A 10,158-nucleotide genomic window follows, 5' to 3' on the forward strand; every position below is an offset into this window, starting at 1 on the left:
GCAACTTTATTGGACGATGTATGATTGCATGACGAAAACTCGAAAGTGGAAGGAATTGAGGGGTGCTTGTTGAAGCAATGCATATAGAAAAGAAAAAGCCTTGTTAACTAAGGTGATTGAAATGGAACAATTACGGTAGGCCTAGGGATCACGAACTATTCAATTGTGGTAAAGTAACAAGCACGAGAACCTTCAAGTGACAGAATTGAAGGAATTTCGGAATCTAGCTTCTTTGCCGATTCATTGGATGAGTGAAAATTCTGCAAATCACCGGGGTGTTATGCCTTGTGGGTGTGGCAAAAGACTATCATGGATGGATGGCGATGACACCGGAAGAAAGAGGTGGCAAGGAGACATGATCGTGGGTCTCTTCATGCAGAGGCCAATGCCATTTTCCGTTGAAAATTTCCGTGTAAAAGAGGCAAAGGAAGGAGGGAGAGCACTCAGGACTCAGGACTCAGGGCTCAGGAGAAGGTGGGCGGGCCTGGTTTGCGGGAAAGTTGCGCAATCATGATTTCACGGTCCCTTTGAATATGGAAAAGAATCGATTCTCATCTCCTATATAACAACACATTAGTGGGCGATATACATACAATTTCTGATCGGCTGACTGAGTCTTTCATCGTCTTTTTCTTCTTCTTCGTCTTCTTCTTCTTTGTTGCTGCTGTTGTGGGTAATCGAGGCAGTGCTCTTCCAGCTGCCCTCTTCTTCTTTTCTCTGTGTCTTTCGACATCACAATCGAGGACGCGCGGACTGAATCTGAGGCCGTTCACAGAAAGCTATGCAATATGACTCTGCCAGCAGGGATCAACCTCCATCACCGGCCCTCTCCATCGTACTGTCCATCCATGGCTTTCATGCCTAAACGCAGCCTTTCTTGCTGGGCCATCAGCTCAATCATCGTCGTCTTCCTTCTCCTCCTGGGATCATCCCTCCTTGCCACAACCTCCAATCAGGTACGAGGCCTTCTCATCTTCCTCTCCCCATTAGACATAAGTTTAAGGATCTCCGTTCCTTTTAAGTGTCTTCATTTGTCAAGCTTTTGTCCCCTTTTGGGTGTAATTCAGATTCACTGTGATGGAATTTGCAGTCCCTCGCGAGATGCATGAATTAAGCCCCTCCGCATTAAGATGCAGTGTGAAACCAGAAAGAAAGCTAGTGTCCAGGGCTTGATTTTGTGATCTCCTCTGATCTAATTAATAGCCGATTTACTGGAATCTGAATGCGACAATTAGAGCAGGTGGTATGCTAAATTAAGAGCCCTAATCCACGAAGGTTTATTTACCTTTGGGTATACTTGCAGTCCCTCAGGATGGTATGATGAGTTAACAGTTGTAATCCACGACGTGTTGTTTCCCTTTCTTATAATTGATCGAGCTCTCATGGTGCATGATATGTCAAGAGCCCTGATATGCAACATTAAGGTCTTTGGGTAGTGATTAAGAATCAGTGCTTGGATTTGCAGTTCTTGGAGAGAGTACACAGCACTTGGTATGGTAACATAAATGCGACAAGGGTGTTGATTAAGCTTCAATGTTCCTGGATTTTGCAGTACTTCCAGATATACGCCACATGGTATGGGAAGATCACAGGCTCTCCATCAGCGCCTCCACCAGCCCCTCCATGGCATATTTCAGAGAAAGTCTGGGCAATAGTAGCTGCGTGGGAGCCACGGGCTAAGAATCAATGCACGGTGTCGACGTGCAGGGCTGCAGTGGCGGCAGATGCGCCCAAGGGTGACAGTGGAGCCTCTGATGCATCAGGACCGAGTAATTCCACATCATCGGCTGCATGCCCGGACTATTTCCGGTGGATACACAAGGACCTGCAGCCATGGAAAGGGGGCAAGAAGAAGAAGAAGATAACGAGAGTGTTGCTGGAGAGGGCTGCAAAGGGCGTGGAGTATGGGGCCTCCTTCAGAGTGGTGGTGAAGAAGGGGAGGCTGTATGTAGAGCCCTATGGGAATTGCTTCCAGACAAGGGCCATTTTCAGCCTATGGGGACTTATGCAGCTCCTCAAGTTCCACAGAGGGCGTGTCCCGGATGTTGAGCTCGTGTTCGGGTGTGGAGACAAGCCTGCTGTCAGCAAGAAAGATTTCCCTCTTCATGATCATGATGATGTTGATGAGGATGGCCTCCTCCCTCCACCTGTCTTCCGTTACTGCACCACAGCCCAGCACCTTGACATCCCCTTCCCAGACTGGTCCTTTTGGGGATGGTAAGCTACTTCTAAACGGTGATCAAGTTGCAGTAGGATTCATCTGCTAAAGCTTCAGAATCTGCCTAATACTCTAATCAAATTGAATTTCATTTCATTAGAACTGGATGCTTAACATAAATGCCACCCTGCTGTTGCCACTGGTATGAATAATGTTGGACATTCAAGGATCCAAACCCAGGGCCTGTATAAGCTGCCAAAGTAATGAACAGTTAACTTGGTTATACAAAACATAACACATGAACTTTACCCAGCCCCAATTAAAATATAGCAGAAGTTCACACATTTTCCCGCACATTACTTCTCATTTCACAAACTCGGAGGACTCGGCTGCAAGATGGGCGTCTGCCAGGGAGCAGCTACCACATATCTAGCTTGTTCGGGTGGTGGAAGGGACCACACGCATGCTGTGTATTCCCCACCATTGCCGCCAATAGTATTTGTATGTTACCCCTTGCAGGAACAACACAGACTTAGGCATATTGCCCCTTGCAGGAGCTCATGATGTTTGATACCTATACCAGATAGGAGCAGCATAGGCTTTTCTGCAATGGTGAAATGACAAACTGCTTGTGCAACAGCAAATGCTGTGGTTAAGCTTGGTGGATGCTGCATAATTGCTGAGATCATTGCTCCTCCCAATTGTCTGATTATAAATGTCTTTGTAGCGAATACCATTCTATTTGTCGAAACACAACAGATTTATAGGCAAACATAGGTGGAACACTAATACTAAAAGATATAATTATCCTTGAGAACCATGAGTCAGGGATAGGAATTCGTCAAAACTTTACGGGTGTAAATACTTGACTTCACTGACAGAGTTAAGGGATTCTATTATTCTTCATCTGTATCGTGGACGACAGGTTTCTTATAATTCATATGTGATAACGAAGAGTGCAGAGCGATATTCCATGGAATGTTTGCACTGCATATTTCATGTTGGAGAGACTCATGAGGAAGCCTCATGCGAGCCCTGTGTGTTGTTGGCCATGGCGGCAGGCCAGAGATAAGCATCCAGCCATGGGAGGTGGAGAGGCAAAGCATAGAGGAAGGCGCTCGCAGGACGCCATGGAAGAGGAGGCGGCCCACGGCCTTCTGGAAAGGGAACGTGTTCATGGGCGATGGCGTCCGCATGGACCTCCTCAAGTGCCACGGCAATGCCTCAGAAATCTTCGCTCAGGTACTACACTTCTCTAGTGGAGTTCAAGGTTTTATACCTTCTTCTTTTAACTTTTGAATTTTACAGGCATTTTTATCGAGTTATACATACTTATCATTCTTTAAAAAGTAATGCGGTTGTGCATTGATAAATCAAAAGTTTAAAAAATGACAGCATTAATGATGCACCATGGTATTATACCATCAATCCAAGCTTCCTAAGAAACACCTTAAAACACTCAATTCTTTGACTTGGCTATCTTAAGGATAGACAATATCTCCACTACCAAGTAGCCAATACATTTATCAACGGGACGACCCTTGTTGCCAAAAAGAGTCGAGTTCCTATTGATCCAAATAAACTTGATAGTCACTGTCGAGTTGAGACTAATTAGGTGCCCATTCACTTAGTCCAGTTCCTACTGATCCAAATAAACTTGATAGTCACTATCGAGCTGAGACTAATTAGGCGCCCATTCACTTAGTCCAGTTTGCCTTGGTTCACAAAAAAAAAGGGCTAACATTCCAACATCATCTTTAAGATGGGCTTTCTTTTTGAAGTTTTTTTTGAAAAGTTTTGCATTTCATTTTACATTATACCTTGTTTTCATTTGAACACTTAAACCCCCCCCCCCCCCCCCCCCTTTAAAAACAAAAGAAAGATGTAAAAAAGTCTACCCTTCAAAATAAGGGTTACATTGGAGAAAATATCAAGGGTTCCCTTCCTAAGTTGTGCAATGAAAAGTATGTTTAGATTTTCATCTTTAAAGCATAATATAGGGTTGCCTTTCCCTTCCCCCCCTTATTGTGAACATTGGTTATGACTAGATTGTGCCTAGGTTAAATTGAGAATATATTGTTTTTAGATTGACTCGAGGGTTTAAAATATATTAGTTTTATTATGTATGTTAACAAGTAGTAGTCTCTAAAGAATAACATCCAATATCACCCTTGAAATTGGGGAGTTATAAATATTTTCCTTTCAAATACTATTTTCAAGGAATTTGGAGAGAGAGAGAGAGAGAGAGAGAGAGAGAGAATTTGATGGCCAATTGAAAATTTTTATTAAAAAGATTTTTGCCAATTATAAAGCCACCAAAACCATTGGCACTACTTTGATGATGGCATAATTTTCATCTCAAATCTTTTTCTTATTTTAAAATGAAAATCTATTTCTATCATCCTGTGAAGGATGAACTATCCTTTAAAGGTTATTATACCCTTGAGAGAGAGAGAGAGAGAGAGAGAGAGGTTTTGACATACCTTGGCAAAAGGTTATTAGACAACATCCAAGGCAAACTACTCGTCAAACAAGAGACAACTTTGGGAGCAATTAGGTGAATATCCAATCAAATTAGAGCTTTCTCTTTTTGTTCTTTAAACTAGATACTTAAAGAAAAGGGAAAATGAATAGGAGCTCAACCATGGCTAAATGTTGTTGCAAGTAATTGTAAAAAGTAGGAGTTATGTAACATGTTTGTGTCACCATCAATAAGATTACTTTTAGTAAACTACTTTACAAGATATGTCCATAAATTGTCTTTTCATGTCACATGATGACCACCCACAATATTTTAAAGAGAAAAGGAGTGATCCTTTTGTGGATATCAATGTGCTTTTATCTATTTACTTTTCTTGAGAAAGGCAACAAGTATATGCCTCTTTGAAAGAAGTGTATTGTCACCAAAAATGTATTTTGTTAATATGTGCAAATCAATATGCGTGGCTGATACTTAATTTAAAAAGTGGCTATTAGGATAAATTAACATTATGTAAAATGTAAAGTTTATGCAAAGTAAGATTCATGGAAGCTACTTTTTAATCTATGATCTTACAAATGTTTATTAGGTATTTGAAAGTCATAAATGTTGGGTGTATGACAAAGAATGGTAGCTACCATCATGCTTAGAGAAAAAGAAAGGTGAAAGTGTTACAAAGAAACACTTGTATTGCTAGAGAGAGAGAGAGTGTGTGTGTGTGTGTGATTATAAAAAGTTTATGAGAGAGCATTAGATACATCTAAAACTTAGGAGACTCTCATGTTTTCCAAGCAGAGTAAAGAAACTAAGTGCAAAAAGAGATCTATTTAGGAGACCATATATATGGAGAGAGAGAGAGAGAGAGAGAGAGAGAGAGAGAGAGAGAGAGAGAGAGAGAGAGAGAGAGAGAGAGAGAGAGAGAGCATGAGGTAATGAGTGAAAGATAGGAAAAAGGACTTACTGAATAATTGAGTATGATGAGGGTATCATTTTGTACCCCCTCTTATTTTTTGTCTTAATTAAAATGTCTAGCTTAAGCAGTGGTAGCTTTGAAGTCTTTTGAGGCATTCTTACATGGAAAGAATGGTAATGTTGTCCATAACAAAATATATGCAAAATCCTATAAATGTGCCTAATGTGAGTACATGAAGCTAAAGCTAGAAGATATTGCACTAGTATTGGCTTGTTAAGGCCGTTGTGTTTTTTTGGGGGAAAGAGGATTGCGAGTCTTAAGCAAGAATTTTGGTAAACTATATTACTTACTATTTTTAAATTAGAAAAAGAATCAAGACTATTGTCCTTTCATTGTCATGGTCTCAAAGCTCCTATTGTACTTGATCCTCCATTTTTGACCTTTTAATTTTATGAGCCTTTATCCCAAGTTCTTTGAGCTCTCTCTCTCTCTCTCTCTCTCTCTCTCTCTCTCTCTCTCTCTCTCTCTCTCTCTCCCTCCCTCCCTCCCTCCCTCCCTCCCTCCCTCCCTCCCTCCCTCCCTCCCTCTCTCTCTCTCTCTCTCTCAAAATACCATAACTTTTTGAATAATTATAATATCATAACTTTTCTAGTAATTACTTCCAAACAAAAAGATTGTTTATGAGACTATTTGGCTAAAAGGTCAACCATTACATTCAAATCTTAAAAACATGGGTTGTACCTTGAAGCGATTTAAAACCATATATATGTTTTAGGAAATCATTGTGCTATTGGGGTAGGGGGTGTGTTGCTTTTAGAGAGTGTAAACTTATTGGCCCCTTTGACCTAATGTATTTTCCAATGTGATTGCCTATGTGCAGGATTGGCATAAGGAGACGAAACAAAAATTTCGCAACTCTAAATTAGCAAATCAATGCAAGCACAGGTTTTCAAAAAACACATCAAAGTAAATTGTACTTTTGTTGGGTTTGTTACTTGAGCAATACTTGACTAAACTTGGCAATTTAATGTAAGTGAGCAGGTATAAGGTTTATGTGGAGGGCATAGGCTGGTCAGTAAGCCTCAAGTACATCTTGGCTTGCGATTCTCCAGTGTTGTTGGTGGAGCCTGTGTATGAGGAGTTCTTTGGTCGTGGACTAGTCCCTGGGGATCATTATTGGCCCATAAAACGGTCCAACCTTTGCCATGCTATTAGATATGCAGTTGAATGGGGTAATAATCACACACTTGAGGTAAATCATCTTCTCCAACATCATGGGTTCATGTTGAAATGCAAATTTATATGTCAATAATTGAAAAGGTCGATATATATGTAGGTATTTATATTCTTATATGAAGTAAAAAAAAGCCTTTAAAAAACCACTAAATTTTGAAAGGATCAATGCATATGTACATATTTGCAAACTTGAATGAAGCAAAATGATGGTTAATAATGGCGTCATAGTCAAGTCTACTTGCGATGACATATATGATTATTTGGATTATTTTTTACCATAACACATAGTTGAAAAAGGAGGGTGAAGTTTGGAAGTCCATCAATTGGGTACACCATTAGTGTGGATATAATTGCAAAGAACCTTGACTTTCTTCCACTCAATTGGATCTAGTAAGTAACAATGACAATTTTACTAGCACGTGCATATGCACACATGTGTGTCCATGTGCACATGCACATATAGCATGCATGCACACATACATTTGGTGAAATGCCTATTTTATGTAAATACACTACAATACTTGGACACATATATCATTGAGATATCTTCTATAAAGGAAAGGTAAAAGAGATGAACCTAAATTTGAGCTGCAAGATCAAAGGAGTTATTGTGCACCTAGGCACAAACATAACCCCTCATCCTTTGCCCCTATGGCCTTAGATTTCATAGAATATGAAAATTTAAAGATTTTTCTTACTTGTAAGAAAAATACTCGACCAATGTCATTTTGTGTTTGCACCTCAGCTTTTATATACTAATGCTCATGAAGTACTATATTATCCCTTGATGAGGCTACTTCATTAATGGAGGTTCCTATAACAACTTTTTGCCCTATTAAGGACTTGATTCCTAGTCTTGCAATCTTTACATGCTTTAAATGATGGGTACACAAGATTGGCCCACAACTACTCATCCCCTTTCATACTCTAAAAACATGTTAGATCTGCCATCTTGAGACACATGCATGCATGCATGCATTCAAGCAAACTTGCATACACACACATATAGCTAGTGAGTTAGTCAATCACTCACTCAAACCCCTCGATGCTCCAAAAATTTACAAACCTCTCTCTATGGATATACCTACGTCCCCTAAACATGCATACATAAGCTTCAATTGGACATATGTGATCTAATATGCTCTTTGGGATAGTCTCATTGGCTGTAAACTACACGTTGATATGTAGATCCTTGGTATTTAAAATTAGATGGGTTCGTACATTTATCTCAAACTCTTTTGTTGAACGTAGATATTTGCATGCTAAGCAAACGTTTGTGGTTGGAAAAGTATAGTATGATGTATCCATTAGTCTCATGAGTTCTTTCATGATTGAATGTTAGTGTACATGAGATATAAAATCTAAACATCTAGACATTCCTACTCAAGCACGTAAGGATGTTTGTAATGAATAAATCTATAAGATAGTACTAGTTTGTTATGGAATAAAGAAGTTTGGTTTCTTATGGATGAGATGTTTTTGATTCACATTGAATGGCACTAATATATTTGTTGTTTCAAAAACACACAGGCCCAACATATGGGGGAGAGAGGTAGTAGCTTCATGAAAAGGGAACTTGACATGAACCATGTCTATGACTATATGTTGCATTTACTACAAGAGTATGCAAGCCTCCTAGACTTTGAGCCTACTCCAAGTAATGAATCGATAGAGCTTTGTGAAGATGCATTTACATGCGTGGCTCCACCAAGTGAGAGGCCCCTTTATAAGGCATCCATGGTCCACCAACCAAGCAATACTCCTCCATGTGTACTACCTCCACATAATGAGGGCTTTTTTCAAAGTAGTCAACTCCACTTCCAAACTGTCATTGAACAAATCCCACCTTTCTAAGTATATTTGGATTCCACACCAATATAAAAAGATAGAAACATTTAATCATTGTAATTTACAAAATTACCTCCATTCAATTCCATCCTAAATTTTTGAGAAATTTCTTTTTTAATATACATTCATATGCATATGCCGGTGAGCAAAATGGAACAAAAGATCAAAGGCCATTTTTTCTATTAAGGTGATTGCATTATGTATGCGACCTTTGTGCCAATGGGGATAAAATTGAACAAAGATAACAATCAAATTGAGTTAATTCTCTTATGAGTCACATGACGACTTTTTTTATATTTATCTTTTGCATTTCTTATCTCACTAAAATGTTATTGAATAGATGAGTCACTCACCTATGTAAAGGAGGTAGCAAGGAGATAGAAAGTTTGTAGAAGAGAGAGAAAGTCTAGATGAGAAGAGAGAAAGATATGAAGACTAAAGGGAAAGGAGAGGAAGCCATAGGTGCTAAGGAAGAAGATTAAAGATGAACATGATTTGTATTACTTGTATGAATGATCAAAACAATAATCCTCTTACATCTTATACTTATGCTAGTGTGCCTAGAGTATTATTCTCTCACTAAAATTAAATTTCTATTTTTCCTTCAATACAATCCATCCTCACCTAAGAGTTTTTTCCCTTAAAAACAAAAGAAGAGCATATTACAAAGAGTTACCAAGTAAGAATGACATAGTACTGCTCTATTCCAATGAATATAAAATTAGGGATGATCTAAAAGAAACTTCATAAAACCAATTGGAATTGAAGGAAAAGATCCAATTGACCATATGAAAATCCATGATAAACCATAAAGGTGAAGTCTTGGACACAATATCTTCATAATAATCCATTTGCAAACAATGAACAACATGTTGTCTACACCAATTCATACTCTAGTAAAACTGAGATAAAACTTTTGATGGACTTATCCAATTTGATTGTGCTAAATGTAAGAAGAAAGCTCATGATATGCACTTTTAGTCCATATAGGTAAGTGAATCTCTAAAAATTAATTAGGATAAAATCTGTTTTAAAATAACAAGCTATCTAAGGGCTATTTGCAGTGAAACATGGGACCACATATATCTATTCTTTAGCCAAAAGTGCCTCTTTGAGATACAAAAACTTCTCCATTATAGATATTGGTTTCCAAGAATCCTCTTTTGAAGGTAATCCTCTCCATTTGATTAGATGTTCCACTATGGATCTACTATAAAGCTTCTTTTGCCACTCTCCAATGATCACCTCGTGGATATACTAGATAATTGCCTCTTTATCCATTGGTGGCAACTCCTCTAGATAGTCCACTCATGAGCCAATGAAAGGTTTTAATTGACTCACATGCCAATGATCACCTCATGGATATACTAGATGATTCCCTCTTCATCCATTGGTGGAAACTCCTCTAGGTAAGTCTACTTGTGAGCCAATGAAAGGTTTTAATTGACTCATATGAAAAACATTATGGATCCTAGTAATAGAAGGAAGCTGCAACCTATATGCCAAGTGACCAATCCATTTAAG

The 10,158-nt window shown here is 38.9% G+C and overlaps 1 protein-coding gene across 2 annotated transcripts; it reads left to right on the forward strand.

Moving 5' to 3' along the window:
* The first annotated feature begins 240 nt into the window (after positions 1-240).
* On the forward strand, positions 241-8,740 carry LOC148035319 (uncharacterized). 2 transcript variants are annotated; one of them, XM_087680331.1, is made up of 7 exons: positions 816-956; positions 1,091-1,240; positions 1,553-2,217; positions 3,220-3,400; positions 6,431-6,495; positions 6,592-6,802; positions 8,317-8,740. In XM_087680331.1, the coding sequence occupies exons 2-7, from the start codon at positions 1,223-1,225 to the stop codon at positions 8,638-8,640; spliced, it is 1,464 nt and encodes a 487-aa protein (XP_087536457.1). In that variant the 5' UTR covers positions 816-956; positions 1,091-1,222; the 3' UTR covers positions 8,641-8,740. The 2 variants fall into 2 exon arrangements, with proteins under 2 accessions (XP_087536455.1, XP_087536457.1); XM_087680329.1 differs by lacking the exon at positions 1,091-1,240 and having other exon boundaries at positions 241-956.
* The last annotated feature ends 1,418 nt before the right edge of the window (positions 8,741-10,158 follow it).

The sequence above is a fragment of the Lygodium microphyllum genome, chromosome 6 (assembly GCF_053477565.2).
Source record: "Lygodium microphyllum isolate KBCC chromosome 6, Lygodium_microphyllum_v1.1.10, whole genome shotgun sequence".
In the NCBI taxonomy this organism is placed as follows: Eukaryota; Viridiplantae; Streptophyta; class Polypodiopsida; order Schizaeales; family Lygodiaceae; genus Lygodium; species Lygodium microphyllum.

Coding starts and splice junctions, on each gene's coding strand:
- LOC148035319 (XM_087680329.1), top strand. CDS start 789: ATGACTCTGCCAGCAGGGATCAACCTCCATCACCGGCCCTCTCCATCG. Junction 957..1,552: donor TTGCCACAACCTCCAATCAG/GTACGAGGCCTT, acceptor TGGATTTTGCAG/TACTTCCAGATATACGCCAC. Junction 3,401..6,430: donor CCTCAGAAATCTTCGCTCAG/GTACTACACTTC, acceptor GCCTATGTGCAG/GATTGGCATAAGGAGACGAA.